Source organism: Notamacropus eugenii, chromosome 3 (genome assembly GCF_028372415.1).
Source record: "Notamacropus eugenii isolate mMacEug1 chromosome 3, mMacEug1.pri_v2, whole genome shotgun sequence".
Classification (NCBI taxonomy): domain Eukaryota; kingdom Metazoa; phylum Chordata; class Mammalia; order Diprotodontia; family Macropodidae; genus Notamacropus; species Notamacropus eugenii.
In genome coordinates, this window is record NC_092874.1 from 319789429 (window position 1) to 319812513 (window position 23085).

Below are 23085 nucleotides of genomic sequence, written 5' to 3' on the forward strand. Positions count from 1 at the left end.
CAACTAAACTGTGTGCTCTACTCTTCTGGGGTTGAGTATAATAAGCATCCTGAAGTGGAAGAACCCAGTAAGAAAGGAACTTTATTCATTGGTCTTACCTGAAATAGGAAAGTCAGGTAATATAATTTCTATAATGAATGAGAAACATTTGAGAAGAGTTTTATGGTGATAATCATCAAAGACAAAATGGATAAAATGGTGTTGCTAAGAACTACAGCTTGTAAAGAAAATACTACACCATATCATACCTATCAGATTGGCTAACATGACAAAACAGGAAGATGATAAAGGTTGGAGGAGATGCGGGAGAGTTGGAACACTAATTCATTGCTGGTGGAGCTGTGAGCTGATCCAACCATTCTGGAGAAAAATTTGGAACTATGCCCAAAGGGCTACAAAAATGTGCATACCCTTTGACCCAGCAATACCACTTCTAGGGCTGCATCCCAAAGACATCATAAAAATGGGAAATAGTCCCACATATACAAAAGTATTTATAGCAGCTCTTTTTGCGATGGCCAAGAACTGGAAATCAAGGGAATGCCTATCAATTGGGGAATGGTTGAACAAGTAGTGATATATGAATGTAATAGAAAATTATTGTGCTATAAGAAATGACCAACAGTCAGACTTCAGAAAGACTTGAAAAGACTTATAAAAATGAACTGATGCTAAGTGAAATGAGCAGAACCAGGAGAACGTTGTACACAGTAACAGCCACAGAGTTCAAGGGCTGTTTCTGATAGACTTAGCCCTTCACAGCAATGCAAGGACCTAAAACATTCTCAAAGGACTCTTGAGGCAAAATGTCATCCACATCCAGAGAAAGAACTATGGAACTGGAACGCAAAATGAAGCAGACTATTTTCTCGTGTGTTATGTTTTGTTTTGTTTTTTCTCATGGTTTCTCCCATTTGTTTTAATTCTTCTATGCAACATAATTAATGTGAAAATGTGTTTAATAAGAATGTATTTGTGTGTATGTGTATGTGTTTGTGTATCATGTTCTGATTTGTTATACGATTTCTTTCATTTATCTTAGTCTGACTACATAGCATGACTATAGTGAAAATATACTCAATAGGAAAGTATATGTAGAATCTATACAGAATTGTATGCAGTGGGGGGGAGGGAGGGGGGGAGCGGGGGGTAGGTGGGGGGGATAAAATCACAATTGTATGGCAGTGATTGTTAAACATTACAAAATTAAAAAAAAAAAAAAGAATGTATTTGTAGAACCCATACAAGACTGCAAGCTGCCTCAGGGAGGGAGGGGAGAAAGGGGGGGAGAAAATTTAAGACTTATGGAAGTGATTGTTGAAATCCGAAAACAAGTAAATTAAATTTTTTTTAAAAAAAGAAAATACTAGAAAACAAATGTTTACCTTTATGAAGTTCAAATATACTAAATCTGATGTTAAAAAATACCCACAGCCAACTGTAATACTGCTTCCAAAACAGGTAAACATAACTTTTTAAACCAATTAAAATGACTGATTATTGCTTTTAACAATAAGGAATAATTAGAGCTAATATGCCCCTATTCATTAGTAACATTAACCGTGTGATTTTCAGCAAACTACAGCAATGATTCAGATGCCCAGTACTATTACAATTTGTACCTAATTTTATAATCTTTATCTAAACTACTGGTTGAAACAACTGAGACAGATGAGACAGGAGGGAAACTGTGGAAAAGAATCATAGACGAAGTCTTCACTTCCACCTGTGGTATAGAAATAACTCAAAGAAGACTATCCAAAATGCAAAGATATAAATTTTGAAAATTATAGTAAATGTAACTAGTTTTTCTTTATGTCACAGTAACTGACTAGATAATTTCCAAAACATTAATCATGAACCACCACGCCAGTTAAGAAATTATGAATAAACTAAGCCAATTATGAAATAAGAGCTAAAAAGAGACTCTATAAAAACCCAAGCCCTTTTTAGTGTACAATTACCAAATATGGTTAAAAGATTTTTTTACCAAATGATTGCCAAGGGTCAGATGTAGTCGATGTAGTTGCAGTTCCTCCCCAGGGGTCCGACTGGTTAGTTACAGTTGATCCTCCCCATGGCTCTTCTTTCTGAGAGGCAGCAGCTGAGTTGGGTAGGGCATCCATCAAATCCAAAAGAGTATTATGCTGTGGGGGAGGGGAAACAATGCTTTTAGACCAAACAAACCAAAACCCCCTCAAAAAACAAGCAAAAAACCAAATGAAACAAAACAAAAATAACCCCCCAAACCCCGCAAAAAACACCACTGGTAAAGCTTTTGCTAGTTTCAAGCTTCATTAAAGTATCTGACTCTTGTTTACTCTTGCTTGGGCCTTGCAGCTAAATATTTCTTGAATGAAGACAATACTGTAATACCTAAAATGAACTTCTACTAAAACCTAATGCACTATACTAAATTCAGGTTAGTTTAGAAAACAATTATATAACTTAGCTAAAAGTCAGAACCAAATGAGAATGTATATAGAGGATACTGTCACTGTTATTTTTACCTCTTTCTTTCTTGGAATTTTAACAGTGTCTCTACGACTTTCTTCCAGGGCCATTTGTAACCTTAGATCATCTCCACGTCTGAGACGTTCTTCCTGAAATGGATAAGGGCATTTGGAACTGAATTTATTACAATAATAAATAACATTTAAGATTTTTTTTTAAAAAAAAGCTATCCATGTGAAGTTTCATCTGTGCATTATTTCAAAATAAAAATCTGAAAAAAGTGACATTTCTTTTGCGAAGAGGTGATAAGGACCATGTGTTTTTACCCCCCAGAATTATAATGGCTTAGAAAAGAGGCTTAGATGTTCATTGTGATACACCAGTCTATCATCAGTGATTTTGATTCCACTAGTTCAGGGATGGCTCTAGGGAATATTAAAATAGTTCAAGTTTGTTTTGGGCATCCTCCTGCCATTCCTTTTGTACCCTTGCTCCACTTAACTTCCCCACATAGACCCTATGCCCCATTTGACAGATCTTACTGTCGGATATAGCTGAAAAAATTTCTGGCTAAGGATCAATTAAATAAGGAACAAATCTTTCTTACAGGAGAACTAATGAGTGCTGATGCCACGAACATTCTCTAGTGCCTATCCAGTGACCAATGCATTGAACTGCACTCAATTAGAATGTGGTGGTCAGAGACAGTAGGGATGGTATACCTCTATTTTAAAATGCAGACTCATGGAGATATGCCTAGGATCTGTATTACATTTAACTGAATAAACAAATGAATGATTTAATGGGGCTACCCTTTAATTCCCTTGAAAATCTACCCTTGTATAAGGGAACTTTTTTGGGGGGAAAAAGGTGTTATCCTTTTAGAAGTCAACAGTTTTTGTAACAATGTTTCCGAAATATGGTTTTGAATGTTTTTTGCCCCTTCCTGTCTTAGGGCTTACTCACAATTCTCACTTAAACACTACTCCACCCCGCCCCCAAGACAATTTCCATACAGTGAGGCCGTGGGAGATATGAACTCAGGGCAAATAGAAACCAGCTCATAACTGAATCCTAAAACTCCTTCAGGACAGAAGCTGTGTCAGCTCCTTCCTTTGTAATCTCACACTGTCCAGAATACTCTAATGTGCTCAAAGAGCACTTAAAAACTTTAGGGTGATTCTGACAGGCCTGCTGCATAAATAAAAAGCTACCCAGATAACTGACCTGCTCTGCAACTTCTCTGCTCATTGCTAATGCAAGCTGTAGCTGAAGTTCTTCTTCTCCACTTGTCTGAGGTCGAGCCTGTTCCAGCTCTGAAGAAACACGAGGGGAGGTAGCTGTTGAAGCAATGAGACAACAGTTATATGCAAGGGACTATAAGACAATTTAATGCAACTTGTTATTTGTTTGTCCCCAGGCCAAGAGATTTGCCAAATCTTTACAAAATAGGTACATTTATAAGTAAAGTTATAATGAATCTTAAAAAGATAACAGATATAGATAACAGATGAATATGGATATATGTAAAGTATCTAGCAAAGAATGAAAGGAAAAATTATTTTTAAGATCGTTAATCTTCACAATAAATAACAGCCACATGGGACTGAAGGGGAATTGCACAACTGCAAAAAGATTAAGTGCATTAACTATAATAAAATATATTCCCTGAAAGGATGGCTCAAGCAATCAACAAGCATTAATAAAGGAGATCTACTATGTACCAGGAACTACTTTAGGCTCTAGGGATACAAAGACAAAATCTGAACAATTTCTGCCCTCAGTGAGCTTACATTCCATCAGGTGAGACAATATGTACATATAAATAAAGAATAAATACAAAATACATAGAAGGTGATTTAAATAGAAAGGGCAGTGAGTAGGTGGGGGAGTGTCAGCAAAATATTTATGAAGAAAGGGATGCTCGAAAGGGATGCTCGATTTGAGTCCTGAGAAAACAAGATATTCTATGAAGCATAGGAAGAAGTATATTCCAGGCACGTGGAACAGATAGGGAAAAGGCACAAAGATGGGACATGGAGTATTGTAAGAAATAGCAAGAAAGCCAGTGTGGTTAGACTGAAGGGTATAAGAAAGGGGGAAATGTAGAAAGAGGCTCGAAAGGTATACTGGGATCAGGTTATAAAGAACTTTATGTGTCAAACAGAGGAGTTTATATTTTTTCCTTCACAGAGATAACTAGATCCATGGGAGCTGAAGAGGTCACCAAGTGAGAGTATAGAGGGAAGAGAAAAAGATTCAGTAAGAGCCTTGGGATGCACCCAGAGTTACAAGGTATGAGGATAACCAGGAAAAAGGTAGCATCATAAAACCTCAGACAAGATGGACTCTCCAGAGAGTGGTCAATAACATCAAATACATCAGAAAACGCAAGGATGACTGAGAAAAGACCAGATTCAGCAATTAAGATCATAAACAGAGCAATTTCACCTGAGTGATAAGACTGGAAGTCAGTTTACAAAGCGTTGACATATCTCATTTTAACATACATGTAGCATTCAAGAAACAAGAACAATGCAAATGCATTCATAGCCTAAACTTTCCTGATCTGCAAAGACATGCCTATGGAGAATGCAGACTACTTTAAATATCATGGAAATGCAACGACACTATCACAACTTATTAAATATTTTTTAGATGCAACACTACATGCTTCTAAAATATGTAAGTAGCGGTTTTTGCCATAATCCTGGATGCTTAAGTAATCCTCTTTGTGTCGTGCTTAATAATACTTCACAGGACTTTTGTGAGGATCAAAACAAATTACATCTGTAAGGTGCTTTGAAAATCTTAAAGCCTCTGCACAAATGCTAGCTATTGTTAACGTAACTGTCCAGGACCAAAGATAAGTTGTAGTCTCCTACACATTCCTACTGTACAGGAAAGCGAGTTACATTTGTACCTACCTCTAGGCGCCATCCAGAAGATTTTCATTATTATTATTAAACACTAAACTCTTGATTTGAGCTTATTTCCTAAGACTGGCCTTTTTAATGATAAAATATCAAAATAATTTGGTTAATTGTCAATTAACGAAAGTTTTGTATAAATACTATCTGGTAAAGATAAACAATAAAAAGAATATAAATTTCCTCTTCACACAGTAAGCTGTAAGCAAACTATAAAATAATCTTCCTTCTGCCTCCTAAATGTGGGTGCCCTGAAAGATGCGGTCCTCTAACTTCTGCTGCTCTCTCCTCTACCTGAGCTCAGCTGAAGAAACACGGCAATGGGACAAACAGGAACGTCCCCCAAATCCCAGGAAATAGCAATACCCCGCAGCCCATCAACCCTACTTCCAGTTTGGCCTGGACAACTGCCACCCTGCAGGTGCTGCAGCTGCTCCCTCCTCAACAACCTCAGTCATTATGATTCCTATTAAAACCCTTGGAACGGGTACATGGATCAACACCATGGTCTTACCAATAGAAACGACACTTTAAAATGCGTGATCATTTGCCTTGAACATGCCTCACAGCTGAATTCTAACATACGTGTTATCTGTTAGAACATGAGCTCCTTGAGAACAGGGACTCCCAGCACTCGGCACACGACTTCACAAACACGGTCAACACTTCATAAATGTTTTTGTATTGCTTGATCCACTGAGAATTCATATGCTTTATGACTTTAACCACCACCTCTCTTGTCAACAGTTCTCCAATCCTCATCCCCAGGATTTGCTCCCCCACCCCAATCTGTAACAAATAACAGAACTTCTCCAATTTGGATATTCTGCCATCATCTCATAGTCGATATCATTAAAATAATTCATTTTTCTCATAAACTAAGCCAACTTTCCCATTTTTCTCAGTTACCACTCTTCTTTGGGTTTCTTCCCTATCCTGAAATCAAGCTTCTTTACTCTCCTTGATTTTCTATGTCACTGGGGCCTCAAGGCATGGGGCCCTCTAGTTCCTCAAGAGCAGCCCTTTGACCGAATCTAAACTTCACACAAAAATCCCCTTAATAAAAGGATGTATTCTGTAAAATTTAACCTAAGGACCTAAAATGCCACGTGGCCTTGAGGCCACAGGTTCCTCACCCTTGGTCTATGATCACTAAGTTCATATTATCTCACTTGAAGTGTCTCATGAAACAACCTATACTAATAGTGAATCACACCTTATTATGTATGATTTCATTCACCCAGATAATCACAGAATCCTAAGTTACCTGCTACCTCTCTCGATTCTGGCATGTCACTGTTGGAGATAAAGATTGAATCTTGTCACTACTCCCATTTAAGGTACCTAATACATAAATTCTTTTCTTCTCTTGAAAGTCCCCAGGCATAGACTTTTTATTCAAGTCAGACTGTTCTTCTTATCCCTCTCACAATCTTCCATATTTTTGCAATTTTTTCCTCCATCTCTTTTCTTATTCTATTTTTTCCTGTCTTGAATGAAGTGCTGGAAATCAAATGAGGAGAAACCTAGGTTTCTGCTTCTGCCACCTGCCAAATGTGTGACCATGCACAAGTGACTTAAATTAATTTTGACTGTAAAAATACAAATTTTACAGTTTCTTCAAGGCTTAGGTCAGACCCTCCATAAAATTTCCCAAGCTCACCCAGGAGCTATAACTCACTGGTTATTATTATTATTATTTTTTGCCTCTTATAGTTGAATGTCCCGCCTCAAAGAAGCTATATGTTGTGATAAAAGAGTACTAACCTAGCAGTGTGAAGGACCCTCCACTCCAGAGGTTTCTTAAGTCTTGGCTACAGGAATACTTACCTAAGAAAAATGACCTACTTTTGGACACAGATTTGGTTGACCTCTTCCATACTTTTGGGCCTTGAGACTTCTGCCCTGTCAGAAGGTTCTAGACTACTTGGGGAAATGGTTCAGATTCTCCTTAACTGGCAAGTATACTCCCCCCAGGATGGGAGTTAGAGAACCCCTTCCCAAAAAAGACTTGGGGAATTGTTGAGAGGTATGACTGTCTTCGAATAATCATGGCAATGTTGACTCACCTAGAAGAAAAGTCCCTTAGCTGATTTTGGAGCAGGCCTGAGTCCTCAGATGAAGATGACAAGTAGTCTTCACCCAACCCTTGCAGGAGAGAGAAGCTCCTCAGCAAGAGGCCTCAAGAAGCACAACAATTTGGCATCATCTTCCTGAGAGGGCTCCCAGGGAAAGGAAGGTCTTGGCTGGTGAACGAGCTAATACTGAGGTGTCAGTAAGGGGTGAGTATCAATAAGAACAGAGATGCAAGAGACTCACGCTCTCTCTTAGCTACCCTGCTACAGATGACTGTGACTCTTGATGGGGATTGGTAAGTATGTTGGAGTCTGGGTTATTACTGCTGTGGCCCTGATATTTCTGGTGCTGCCCCTGTTTTTCATTTTTATATTGTCTACCACCAGCTACACTGCATTTGGACTTCTTTGAACTTCAGAATGTCCCACCAGCAACTTCCTAGCTGACCTCCTAACAACACCAGAGATACTTTCCTGAATCAGACCTATGGGCCACCCCAGTCCAAGGCTTTGCTTTTAAACAAGGGTTCACAAAGATATCATTTGGTGTTTCCACCTGTGGTTTTGCTTAGTTTGGATCCAGGAAAAATCATGCCTCCCCCAGGATGAAGCGGATCCCCTAAAATCTTATCACCATGCAAACTAACTTAGCTTTTGATATTCAACACCTTCTCAACTCCTTCAGTTGCCTGATTGGAGAGAGGGCTCAAGGGTAGAGCAATAAACACTTCCTCCCAAAGCCTTCCTTTATAGAGGGATCAAAACTTTCTGGGTAACTCTCCATTTTCCAATAGTGACTCTGCTTGGTTTGAACTCCATAAAACATCATGCCCCATTGCAAGGTACCCCTTTACTGGACTCCTCCCTAGCCCTCCTCCCCCCCTTTCAGCATCCTTTTGTATATTGTCTTATCCCATTTCATTGAAAGGTTCTTGAGGATAGGCACTCTCTTTCTTTTTCTTCTTTGTATCTCCAGCACCAAGCACAATGCCTTTGCATCCTTATACTTAATGGTTGGTTGTTGTCCGTTTTCAAAGAGGACCAAAATGACAGAACTATGCTAGACTAGAGTCAAGGTACAGTGTGCACGACTGTGGATTATCAGACCAATATGAGCTCAGAATGTTCTACCACAGGTTGGTCACAAATAGCCCATGTGAATATTTGGGGTGGATTCTCTAAACTTGCGCATCTTCTGTTTCTTTGGAGCTATTTCAATTCTGCTTTGCTCACAGAGCACACACAGCACCTTCTCTGATGAGGGTCCTGAGTGGTCCTGTGCCAGTGTCTCCCATGTCACACAATCAATTCCAAAGTTCTTAAGAGAGACTTTGAGAATATCCTTGTATCACTTCTTCTGACCACCATGTGAGTACTTGCCAGCACTTGCCCTGTGCAAGTTCTCCATAATATAGTCTTTCTGGCAAGTGTATGTTTTGCATTCGAAAAACATGGTCAGCCCATCGGAGCTGCACTTTGTGAAGCAGCGTCTGAATGCTCGGCAGTTTTTAGTTCAAGAAAGGACCTCAGTGTCTGGTACCATGTGATCTTCAGAATCTTCCTAGGACAATTCAAATGGAAGTGATTCAGTTTCCTGGCATGACGCTGACCCATGTTTCACAGTCATACAACAATGAGGCCAGCACAACGGCTCTGCAGACTTTCCATTTGGTAGTCAGTCTAATACCTCTTCTCTCCCACACTTTCCTTCAGAGTCTCCCAAACACTGAGCTAGCTCTAGCAATACATACATCAAACTCATTATCAATGTGTACATCCCTGGAAAGTACACTATCAAACTAAGTGAATTTATCCATAGCACTCAAAACTTCTCCATTTGCTGTAACTAATGGTTCCATGTATATAAACTTAATATATAAATATATTTTATATATATATATAATATAAATATATAAATCCAATATTGCTGCCCTCGTGAATGCAAAAGTAGAAGAAAGTAGCATCTACCGTATATTTAGTAACTACATCTTTTAAAATCCTTTTTTACAACTAAGTTTTTTTTATTGAATTTTTTGGCCCATAAACATTTTATTTCATTGCTTTCCAATTTCAAGCCTGAATCACTGGCTTCCATTAAACCTGGCCCAGAACAGAGCTCTGTAAAGACTATACATGTCTTCTATTTATTTGTTCTCCCCTATAGCACCTGAAAAGTCCAGGACACAAAACTGGTATTTAGCAAATGCTTTTCAAAAAACAAATAAAAATCTATTTAGCTATCTATCTATACAACCTATGCTGCAGAACTGATATCAAACATAGTATGATTCCTCTTCTCCCCCTTTACCCTCTTCCCCCCGCCCGACAGAACTTCTCACTATTTAAATACATGAACTTTTATTTTGGGAAAGGGACAGAAGCCAGTGATTCTTAGCAATTCCTTAACATGAACCACAGAACAAAACAATCACACTCTGCAAATTGGCAAAGATGACAAAATACAGAAAGTCAATGTTGGAAGGGTTGTAGAAAGCCACACTGGTGCACTGTTGGTTGAACTGTGAAGCTGGGATTATCATTTAGGAAAAAAATCTGGAATTATGCAAATAAAGTAAGTAAAACATCCATGCCCTTTCACCTAGAGATTCTACTACTCCCCCAAGGTAATGGAATTATTCTTCTTCTTACCCCAAGGAAGCCATCGATAAGAGTCCCTCTAACACCAAAATATTTAGCACAGCACTTTTTGTGTTAGCAAAGAAACAAAGTAGAGACCCATTGACCAGAGAATGGTTAAACAAATTAGGGTCTATGAATACAATGGAGTATTACTGTACTCACTGTAAGAAATGATGAACAACACAGAAACATGGAAAAATCTACACAGAGTGATGTAAGCAGATCCAAAAAAGCAACAGGCACAATGATGACAACAACGTACACAGAAAGAATAACCACACGGTGAATGTTGCAAAATTATGAAGAATAAGCATGGCGTGAAAAGATATTAGAAGACACTCTTTATACTTTCGATTGAAGAGCAGAAGGTCCACAAGTGCTGCACCCAAAACATATTTTCAAACTTTTTTGTGTATTCATAAATTACAGTGATTTCCCTCCCCCTTCTTCCCCTCTTTAAAAAGAAACTGTTATATGGGATGGCTCTCTGGGAGTAAGAAGGGAAAGGATAAAAGGAAAAAGTTTATAGTAATATGTAGAAAAAGAAATAAATAAAAATTATTTTAAAAGATCAATAGGGACACTAAACACTTCTATAATTCTTCTTACTAGAAACTTCAAGACAGGTGCAACACTTGAGTTTGGGAGTTCTGTGCTACAAAAGGGCTAAAGCCCAAAGTCTAGCACCAATCTGGTGGTCCCCCCCTAAAAGGCAGAGGGTAGAGAATGGGGAGGGCATCAGGCTAAGGAAGGACAAACCCACATCGGGGAGAAATGGAGGCCAACATCTGGGTGTATATCAACAGTTCAGTGGAGCCCATGAATGGCTGAAGCATTTCCAGCAAGGGTGAAATAGGGAGACCCCAGTCTTTAAGCAAAAAAGGAGGGAAGGAGAAAATAGGGGCAGGAAAAGAGAAAAGGAGTTAAGAGGAAGGGCAAAGTTGGGAAAGTAATAATCATAAAAAAAAAAAACCTTCAGCTATGGAGGACAGATGAGAAAGGGAGTATTAAGCGAAGGAAAGGCTAAAACTCAGCAATTTAAAAATCTGAGGTAGATAAAGGAAACACAAAAAAAGTAGTTATAGCCTATTCCAATAGGTAGTACTAGTCCTAATTTCTTTCACCTTTTTCCCCTATAATTTGAGGAGGGAAAGAGAAGGGAAGAAAGGAAACATTATAACAATTCATATGGTGCAAGAAAAAAAACATAACCAATAATCATAACTATGAATGTGAATAGGATGAACTCATTCATGAAAACGGAAGAATCCAACAAAATGCACTTTACAAGAAATCTACTTGAAACGTAAGGACTCAAAGAAAGTTAAGATGAGGAGCTAGAAGAGAACTGATTAATTTGAATGTAAATCCAAAAAAAAGTAGGTGTGATAACCACAATCTCAGAGAAGGCAACAGTAAAATAGATGTAAAAAAGAGTTAAGCAGGGAAACTACATTATGTTTGTGGTTGGGTTTAGTTCTTTGTTCTCAAAGATGATCATGACATCAGAAAGGTGATGGCATAACTTGAAAGTCAACTGGATTGAAGGGAAAGAGGGTAGTACAGAGTAACAAGTCTCACTTTCTCCTCCAGAGGCATCCGGGTCCAGAGGCCAGATATAGATTAGAATAACTGAAGATGGCCCAGAACGTTATATTTAAAAATACCATAAGTAGTAAAATAATATCAATATTAAATATAGGTATGTATGTGTACATACATGTGTGTATATGCATATATACACACATTACACACACACACACACATAGATATACACCAAATGACAGAGCTTCTGAATAAAGGAAAAGTGAAATAAACCACAGGGAGAAATAGACCATAAAATAACTTTTCTTAATGTGCCCCTTTAGGATCTAGATAAATCTAACCAAGAAGTTAAAGTGCTTACTATGTGCCAGGCACTGTGCTAAATAAGGGGATACAAATACAAGCATAAGAAGACAACAGATAAACTGGAAAAGGAGGGGGTCAATATGTCAGTGTGGAAAGGGCCTGGAAGTGGCATGGAATGCAAATTTGGGGTGGGTGGGAAATCATGGCCAGATTATAGAAAACATGATGAAGAAGTTCAACTATTTAAGCTCTCTGGCAATTAGTGAATGGGAATCAAAAGGATTATACATATTTCTTAGCACTTTTTCAAAATCTGAAGTATCTTTTATTAGTCACAATACAATAAAATTATCAATAATTTGAAGAAAAAAATTCATACTTAAATGAAGACTAAACAGTATAATCCTGTGAGAGTTACAGAATTATAAAAACAATAGACAATTATATCAAAGAAAATTATAACATGCCAAATCTTGTAGAATGAAGTCAAAGCAGTACTTAGTGATAAATTTTTCTCTCTAAAAAAATTTACTAAGAAACAAAAGATTAATGAATTAGGCATTCAACTTTTTAAAAAAGGGAAAAAACCACCAACAATTCAAGAAGCCCCAAAAGGTAAAAATTGAAATGGTAAAAATAAAAAAGTAATAAATATAACCAGGAGTTGTTTTTAAGGACTAATTAAATAAGCAAACTATTAGCTAATTTCATTTTTTAAAGAGGATGACCAAATTACAAAAAAAAAAAAAAATGAAAACAGAAATCACAACAGATGAAGGAGAAAAAAAGACAAAGAACTGAGTAGAGCTTTATATTGTTTTGTTTAAAAAAGGAAAGAAAAAAGAGGGGAAGTGGAATTTTTATAGGAAATGACTAAATTTCTGCTTCACATTCCCAAGTGCCTTGAAAAATTATAATCTTTCTTCTCCAGGAAATACATTACTTCACTGTTTCCTACTGTAACTAGCATTCAGCAATGTCAGGAATTAATTGCACACGGTTCTAAATAGAAATGCGCTAGACAAATGAGAGCTCTTATCTTCTAGGCTTATCAGCAATCCTGAATTTACTTTAAATATTTTTAAAGTATTCTACTACTGATAACAAAATTAATTACATTTAAAAAATGCTTAGAACTATACCATAAATGGCCCACTATATTAAAACAGAATTTTAGTAAACTAATCGACATCTTTAAATTTCAGTCATCAGTATTCATAGCGCCCAACGCTTGTGTATCAGTTGAGCGCTACACAACATGTCTTAGTTGCAAAGATTCTAGCACAAAGGTTATCGCCTTAGTAACAGTATCTTTATCACACAAAGAACCTCTTATGCCATTGCACATGACAGTTAACTCAGATGTTTATGGAAGATGGGCCTGAATAGATCAATTCTGACCTATTAAGCCCAGCTTTGTAATTGCTTTGAAGAATTTTGAGGTTCGTTACTCCCTAGGCTACACTGGAAAGAATAGTTTGGGAGAGCTGTTACTACAGGAATAAATGCTATTGGCCTGATTTCTCCTTAAACCCTCTCTGGGAAGGAAAGAAATCATTTCTAACGTCAATCAATCACTAAAGGATTCAATCCTCATCTCTTTCTGCTACCAGTTACGATGTCTTCTATACAATATTTGCTGATACTACATTTTGGCATGACTCAAAACCGTCTGGAAAATGTTAAAGGTTTCAATTTCTGTAGTTAGAGAATGATACTTTAAAAATACACTATTTTTACTATTTACAGTTTAAAAATTGAAAGAAAAAAACTAAAACCCTAGTTTTTCCACTAACATTCATTTATTTGGCAATAAAAGACTTCCAAAATTATATCAGACATTTTTCATATTCAGGAAGATTTTCTTCTATCTACCCTTCAAGTCTTCATATTTTATTTAAACTAGCTCACTTACTTGCCTATCTATATATTAGATATTTACTTCCAGGATCAATAAATTCATTATTAAGAATATTACATCCACCAATAAGAGAATATAATTTTCTACACCTTAAGGGGAGTTTTTTTCTCTCTCTAAACCTTAGGAGTTTTTGTGAGCTGATGCAGACCAAGTGAGTTATGTGTGTGCATACACATATGTATTTATGCATATTTGTGTATGTATACACAAATACATAGATGAAGATATTCATATATATATATATATATATATATATATATATATATATATATATAGAGAGAGAGAGAGAGAGAGAGAGAGAGAGAGAGAGAGAGAGAGAGAGAGAGAGAGAGATATCACCTGGTGTCTAGTCTCCTGATAATAAGCTCCTGTAGATTTGGCTACACTGATCTTCAAAAACAGACTCACTATCTCTGGGTCTGAACCTTTTCGAGCTTTACTATATTATAACCCACTAGAACTTGTGTTTTGCTGACAAACCCTTTGAAAATCCAATATTATCTCTATTCCTACAAAATGAGACATTGGGGTGGGAATTCAACGGATTTCAAACTACATTTAAAGACTATTAATCTTGTGGGCTAAAGTGGCCTTACTCCTTACCAAGGCTAACCCTCTACTTACTCAAGTAATCCCATTCCTTCCAACAGATCGGTCCCTCTGTCACTCCTATTTTTTCACTTATTTTCAATCTCTTCCTCTCTATCTCTCTCCCTACCATCTACAAATTACTCATATCTATCTCCTCATCCTGAAAAAAAAAACCCTTTACTTGATCCTTCTATTCCCACTAACTATATAGTCCAATATCTTCTGCCCTTTGTAGTTAAACTTCTCCAAAAGGTCATCTCTTCTCCTCTCTCTCTTCTTAAATCCTTACAATCTGGCTTTTAACCTCATCAGTCCACCAAAACTATTCTCTCCAAATTACTAGTGATCTCTTCGTCGGCAGACCCAATACTTTTTAATCAATTCTCATTCTCCTTTTACCTTTCTTCAGTCCTTAACACTGGAGAGTTGCTCACTTTCTCCTCCTTGATATTCTCTTCTCCAGGTTTTTGGGATGTTTCTCTTCTCTATTGGTTCTCCTCCTAATCATTCTTTGAGTCTAATTGGCTGGATCCTCTTCCAGATCACATACTCACCATAAGTGTCTCTCAGAGCTCCATCCTGGTTCCTCTTTTCCTCTCCCTCTGTACTACTTCACTTGGGTGACCTTTTCAGCTTTAATTACCATCTCTATTCTGATGATTCTCAAATCCACTTATCCTGCCCCCAAATCTCTACTGATCTCCAATCTCACAACTTCAACTGCCTCTCAGACATCTTGAACTAGATGTCTAGTAGACATCTTAAACTCACTATGTCCAAAATGGAACCCATTTTTCCTCCCTAAACCTTTTCTATTACTATAGAGGACAACACCATCCACACACAGCTGGTGCTTAATAAATGTTTACTGATCAATGCATTAATAAGGTCCCAAAACAAAAACTGTATCTCACAGCTTAAGATTAACAAAACACTTTCTCTATAATAAGCCTGAGAGACAGTGGCAGTACTTCTCCCTTTTTACAGGTGAGAAAATGAACCCTCAGAGGGGTTAGCTAATTTGTCCACAGCTAGTTAGTAACTGAAGCTAGGATACAAATCCAGGTTTTCATACTTTAATTTACTGATCTTTTACCGTGTCATGCTGATTCTCAGTTCCTCTATGTGGAATGTTTAATCAACTTTAGCTAATGCTGCATTAAAAAAAAAAACAAAAAACAGTAAAGGTGACAGAAGAGAAAATTCGATTTTCTCCTTTTCTATGTTTGGTAATTTCCCCATAACGTGGTTAACTGCCATTTCCTACTCATGTAACAGTAAAGAGGATACCTGAGGATGTGATTTCAGTCATCTAAACATTGTTATCTCTCCCAATACCTAGAATTGTATTCCACACACAGTAATCTCTTAATATATGTGAACTAAATTGAAAAATGAACCAATTTTGAATGAAAACACTTCTATTAAAATGGAATTGTAGGTATGGACTAAACCTGGAAAAGAACTTAAAGGAAATGAATTAAAACAACATTAAAAATGCATGAAGTCCAAAATATAAAATACTTTATTTGAATTTTTTTTTTAGCATTTCCAAATAATAAAACCTGTTGTCTATGTAGTTCTCCCTTTAATCTGTGCTCCAATAAAGTGAGGCTGATAATATACATTTTACAAAATTCTTTATGAAATCAAAGATAAGGAAGATCTTAAAAGTTCGAATCCAACTTAATGAAAAAAATAACAGCAATACCATTCCCACACAGATAAGTGGTCAAAGGATACGAACAAACAGTTCTCAAAAGGAGAAATGCAAAGTATTCACAATCCCATGAAACAATGCTTCAAATCACTAGTAAGAGAAACACAAATCAAGATAATCCTGAGGTTTCACCTCACACCCTACAGAGTCAACAGTCAGTATTGGAGCAGTTGTGCAACGACAGGCACACTAATACTTTGTTAGAAGAGCTATAAAATGGCACAATCATTTTGACCAAAAAGTCACTTTATTTGCATAATTCCAAACTACTTTCCAAAATACGCTGGTGTATATGGGGACTTTCTTCATATCAATGGCTTCCATGGGCCTCTTACATAACAATGGGACATTCAAGCAGGTCACTGATCATCGCTTTAGAGTTAGAAGAGACCTTAGAGGTCATAGTCATCTCTTTAAACCTTTCGGGAAAGGCAGCGTGGTATAGTGGATAGAAAGTTCATCTCAGAGTCAGAAAGACTTGGGCTTAAAAGTCTTTTCTCTGCCATATAACAGTTGAACTAGATACCCAATAAGAGGTAGCCCAAGGAAAGCCAATGACATGAAGAAAGTCCCCGTATACATCAAAATATTTACCACAGCACTTTGGGTGACACCTAACAACTGGAAACAAAGTAGATGCCCATCAACTGAAGACTCAAGCTAAAGAAATTGTGGCACCTGAACGAAATGGAATACTACTGTACCATAAGAAAAGAGTATATGATAAAAACAGAGAATCATGAAAAGATCTATACGAAATGATGCAAAGTGAAGGGCAACACCAAAATATTCACAGAACTACAACAATGTAAACTGAAAGAACTGAATACCAAAAAATCAAAAGTAACTACAACAAAATAACAAAGTTCCAATGGGACTTGAATGAAGTCCCCTTTGTGGAGGTTGGGAGGTCCACAGGTGCACAATGTATGTTTTCAGACTCAACGCATTAATCGGGTGTGTTGATTTTTTCTCTAAAAAAAGACAATTTGTTATACAGGATGGCTCTCTGGGAGGGGAATAAGGAGGGGTACCTGGGGTAAATATAAAGATGGAATAATCAGAAAATACCAATGAAAACTTATTTTAAAAAAAACAGCAATACAATTAGATTAAAGGGTGAGGGAGATAAGATTAATTCATCAGAAGTAGGGCTGAGTGGGCACTTATACAAAATACAGTCCTAAATAATTTGCATAGAAGTCACACATATAGAAAACCCATATGACCTAAGCATTACATGGATGTAATGAACACGTGTGATTAGGATATTGCTATGGCCTGGGAAACTCATACCTTCTAACAGACAAAGCTGCTGGTGACTTCTGGTGATGCCATTATACTACCCTCCTCTGAATGTGCCTTCTTATTAAATACTTTAATAATTATTATAATAAGTAGTAAAGGATTTTATAAACCTTAAAACACCTTATAAATAATATAAATAAAATGAAATGTGAATTTTAAGTATGTAAAACATATATATAGAACAGTAACTAGCATTTATAAGATGTTTTGATAACTGATAAATAATAAATTTACATTAATTAAATTAAAATAGATTTAATAATAAATAAGTATTTCATAATTTTAAAAAAGTCAGGAAGAGAATTTTCCTAATGGGCATTGTTTTTTTTTTCTACCTTTCTTCCAGTGTGTTGTATTAGTCTCTGAATGACCTACTGCAGCTAAAATATTAAACATCTTTATTCTATATAAGAAGCAGACAGCAATTAGATATCACATGTAACTTTGTACTGAGTATTTTCGGTGGAATAATAAGACTGGAAGATGAATTTTAAAGAGTTAAGAAGAGAGTGAGAAGAGAGAAATCTACTGGAGACGGCCTTTTTGAGATTATATTATGATAACCTTTGATATTCTATTCTTTTACAGGTAGTTTAAATAACTTCAAATAGTAAAAAGCCCTCTAATTTATAACAAGAAATAAATTGAGGAATTAAAAATAGAGTCCAAAATACTGCTTTTTTTAATGGATCCTGTGATGACATCAATATAGGGGGTTCCTAGTGAGGAACTTTCTCCACCAACACAAACTAGCACTTTCTCTGCCACTTAACAGAACTATCTGGAGCACTGAGAAACTAAACTGAGTTGAGTGGGTTGTGCAGGAGTCACACAGACAATATATGGTAGAGAAACACTTTTAAGCCCAAGTTTTTCTCACTCTGAGGTCACCTCTCTATCCATTATACCATGCTGCCATTCCTAAAAGGTTTAAAGAGATGTCTCTTCTAGTTCTAAAGCAATGACCAATGACCTGAATGTCCTATTGTTATTACAAAACAATGCCAAGTCTTAATTCATCTCTGAATGAGCTTCCCTGTCCCAGTAAAAGATAATTTAGTTAAAACATTAAATACCTACTGCACCCAAAGCTCAGTGGCTAGGGAATAGAGGTAGTATGTTTGCTACAGTGGAAAGAACACTGAGTCTGCGGTAAGAGGACCGAGGAATCACCTGTGTGAACTCAGGCATATCACCGAACCTCCCTTGGCTGCCTCATTTGTAAAATGAAGGCTTCTGAGGTTCCTTCCAGTTGCACCACAATCATGCTGTTCCCAGTCTGGAAAACTTGGAACTATCTGTGACTTTTCTCCCCATCTCCCACCAGCCCAGATCTCCCCTTTACAGGACATTCCATTGCTACTATTCTAGTCTTAGTCACTGAGTGGAACAGTTTTCTGTTCTTTTCTCCATTCCTGTATTATTCCTGACACTGGCTGTCAGATTGATTCTCCTTAAATAGTACTCTCTCTATGATTCCAAGCCAAACTCCCCTAGCCATGCTTCTAAATTCTATCATCTTACCCAGCCCTAGAGATCCAATCCTGCTCCTTATCTCTCACTAGTATTACTAATTTCTGATTCTGTGTTAGATTATTAGCATAATAAAAGACCTTCAGGATCATCTAATAAACCTATACCTAAGAATCCTTTTTCTGCCCCTTCAAATGGTCATCTAGTCTCTGGCTGAAGACTTCAATGAGGGGAAACCCACTTTTTCCTAAGGCAGTCCACTGCATTTTAGTCGACAATTCTAATTTTAGAAGTTATTCCTCACAACAAGCTTAAAGTTGCTTCTCTGCAAATTCCACTCAGTGCTTCTAATTCTGCCCTTTGGAGCCAAACAAGTCAAATCCCCCTTCCACAGGACAGCCCTTCAAGTACTTGTTCAAGCTAAATATTCTTTTCCTAGTTCCTTTAACCCAATCTCCTAAGAGCACCTGCACTGCTCTCACCATCCTAAGCTGACCTCTTTTGGGCACTTTCCAGCTAAGGCTCTCTCTTTCCTAAAGTGTACAAAATAAGTATTCTAGATGTGGGCAAGCACAGTTCTGTCCTATTATCTTCTTTGTCCTATACATTTAAGTCTCTAAATTTAGCCTATGTTAGAATTGGCTTCTTTTGGTTTCCACATCATACTAACATCTCATACGATTCAAATTCCTACACCTTTTTTCAAAAAACTGCTGCCCAGTCACGCCTCCTGTATCCTATATTTGTGAACGCTGACTTTTGGAACGCAAGGGGAGAAAAAGAGTACCAAAATTGAAAGGGACCTCAGATGTCATTTAGCCCAACCCATACCTGAATAAGAATTCCTTCTATAACAGAGTCAACAAATCCAGTCTGAGAACCCACTACCCTCCTGAATTTCATGTTTCTATTAAATGTCATCTTATTCAATTCAATCTTTCACCAATTCAAAAAATCCACTGGAATTTTGGTTGTTATTTTTTTAATCTGGACTTTACTATTCATTTCTTTGGCTATCCCTCCAACCCTTACACTGTGTGCATAACAAACAAACAAGTCATCTCTATGCCTTTATTTAAGTCAGTGACCAATCCCCAAGGCATTCTCCTAGAGGCCTACCTTCCAAGACTGACAGACAATGAATGAGTGACTACTCTTTGGGTCTAGTCATCAATCAATAAGTATTTATTAAGCACCTACTATGTGTAAAGAGGAGCATCTTGTGGTGCAAAGGACAGAGTGTTACACTTAGGAGTGGAGAAGATCTGATCCAGCCTCAGACACTTACTAGCTTTGTGACTAGGCAAGTCACTTACTTAACCCTGTTTGTCTCAGTTACCTCATCTGTAAAGGAGCTAGAGAAGGAAATGGCAAACTACTCCAGTATCTTTGTGTAGAAAACCTCAAAAGGCATCACAAAGAGTCAAACGCTACTGAAAAATTACAAAACAAAAAAAGCGTACATTTCATATCCACACAACTGTACCTAGCTCACATTTTATATTTCCATTTTCCCCATAAGTATTACAGGAAAGATGTCACATTTTGCTTCAATCTAATTATACTTTTTCTATAGCAGTGGTATCAAATTTGATTGAAATAAGTTCCCTGCACAACCATGTACAGACTTAGAAAACTACAAATTAGCATTATCTGTTGTGTTTTTATTTACTTTGTTAACCATTTCCCAACTGTGTTTTAATCTGACTGGACCACAAGACTTCCATCCTCCAGTATCCCTCTGATATACTAGAGTCTATGGCTCTCTCTATCCATACTTGCAAATGTCCTGATGAGGAAATCCCCACTACTGTGGCAGATCAGCACCTTCTCTGAAAATGAAAAGGTTGTAAGTGACTTGCCCAGAAACATACAACAGGTACGTAAGGGAATAGTGGACCTGAACCCAACTGAATTTTTCTCACTCTGAAGCTGGTTTTCTTCTATTCTTACCAATTACCCAATTTAGCTGCCCCATGAATGAAGTAAATTAGCTTAGCCTATCATGGCTAGGTGTTTTGTTTTTTTTTAAAAACCTTGATAGATTTTAGTGATCCTTTATTGATCAATGCTCATAAACCACTCTCTTAATAATGTTTTGGAATTCTGACAAATAAAAATTAAGCTCACTGGTCTACAGCTTACAGACTATCTACCTACTTCCTGTAAAAAAAAAAAAATTTAGGGCAACATTTGCCCTTCTCCAGTTCTGTGGCATCTCTCCCATTTTCTAACTTTCAGAGATCATGAACAATGGCTTAGTAATCACATTTGCCAGCTCTTTCAGGACTCTAGGATGTAGGTCATTTGAGACTGGTGACTTGAATTCATTGAGGGCACTTAGATGCTAACACATTCTCTTGACTTATCTTGGTTTTTGCTCCCTGCTAACCATTCTGTTGGTCCCTTTTTAGCCCAAAGATTATTCTCTTTGGAAAAGACAGTATCAAAAATTTAAAAAACACAACGAAGTCTTCTTACTGTGGTACCACAGGGTTAAAACTCCTCCCAGCTTTAAGCGATAGCAGTTAATAGCACGGTCACGTAAAAGATCAGGAACTTGTACATAGGCTTGACAAGCTGTTTGCGAGGAAACTTATCAGAGAGGAGAACATGAAGTGAGGTGTTCAGGAGGCTTCTTCTAGCCAACAGATAGCATGACAGGAAGTTTAAACTTGGAACAGTGTAAAGAAAGGGCTTGCATTGGTCTGACCAAATTGTAGTTTTCCTCTAGCACTCCCCTAGGAGCTATCTCTTCATTCAAGGGGAATGAACATAAAAATTAATACAAGTTTTCCTGATTTCACCACACATATTCTTCTTGGTTTAAGGTGAGCACATTTCTCTCAGCTGGGGGCTTGTTGAGCTAGTTTTTCACATTACCACTCTATTCCATACACCTTAAGCAGTAGTCCTATTCTTTCTCTGAGTTTTTTCTTCTCCCCCTTGTAGCTTAAAAAAAAGAACCAAGGTTTTCTTGTCATCTTTAGCATTTATCACTAGTTTCAGCTCCTTCTGCTTTTCAGAGTTCTTAACGTAATTCTTACAGTAGGGTGCTACTCTTTGTATTTATTCTCAATTACTGCTATTGGTTTAATCTTCTACATTTGTATTTTTAAAATCTAAGTTTCTAGATCAGTTCCCTGTCCCTCCATCTCCATGATCAGCTCTCTTTTTGCCTCCTCACTGGAATCACTGCTGCTTCTATCTTCAAAATGTCATTCCTGAGAGCTTTCTATTCCTCTGGGGCCAATTTTCCCTGCAAAATAATAAGGTAACTGGATCCTTATTCTTTCTTTGACTCCTTGGGAAATAGGCTCTGCTCAAATACAAAGTCTACGTCAGGCCACACAGTTTCCCTTTCCTCATCACAAACTCTATGATGGAATAATCATTCGCTTCCAAAGTTCACCATGTTTCTATTTTAGTAATTAGCAACTCCTCTTTTGTCAGGATCAAGTCTAGAATAGCATTCTCCTTGTCATTTTAAAGGATTAAATTAACATGGAGAGAAGACAAAGTCATTATATCTTTGATTTTATATTTGTATCCAGAGCATTTAGTACAGATCTTGACACATAGTAAGTACCTTTGCATTAATTGATTAATTTGTTCTTTCATTCATTACAGGCTCTCCTTTTGGGAAAAAAATGCCAGTATATATGTGGAAAATAGCTAAAACTAACACAGCTCTTTGGTATCTAGAAAGGCTTTTACAAATATCTCATTTGATCCACACAACAACTCTAGGAAGTAGGTACTATCATATTTCCATTTTACATGAGGAAACTGAGGTAGATGGAAGTTAAGTGATTTGCCCAGGGTAACACAATTAGTAAGTGTCTGAGGTCACATCTGAACTCAGATTCCCCAACTCCGATCCAGTGATATGTCCCTGGATAGATGGGAATCCCTTATCACTATAACATCATTGCCTCCATGCCAGATTTTTCATGTTTCCCACAACTCAGCTAATGTACGACTAGAACACTTTTTAGGATTCAAGTAAGTGGCATCTAAGTGATACAACAGGTGGAGGAATAGGCCTGGAGTCAAGATCTTTTTAGTTAAAATCCTGCTTCATCTATTTACTAGCTATGTGACCTTGGGCAAGTCACTTAA

At 37.1% G+C, this 23085-nt stretch overlaps 1 protein-coding gene across 3 annotated transcripts in view; it reads right to left on the reverse strand.

Moving 5' to 3' along the window:
• EPN2 (epsin 2) overlaps nt 1-23085 on the reverse strand; it is an 83239-nt gene that overhangs the window by 23287 nt on the left and 36867 nt on the right. For all 3 annotated transcript variants that reach the window (XM_072596848.1, XM_072596850.1, XM_072596849.1), the window contains 3 exons: nt 3682-3794; nt 2511-2603; nt 1991-2147 (listed from right to left, as the gene is read on the reverse strand). In XM_072596848.1, coding sequence (XP_072452949.1) covers nt 1991-2147; nt 2511-2603; nt 3682-3794 — 363 coding nt within the window. The remainder of the gene's footprint in view (nt 1-1990; nt 2148-2510; nt 2604-3681; nt 3795-23085) is intronic.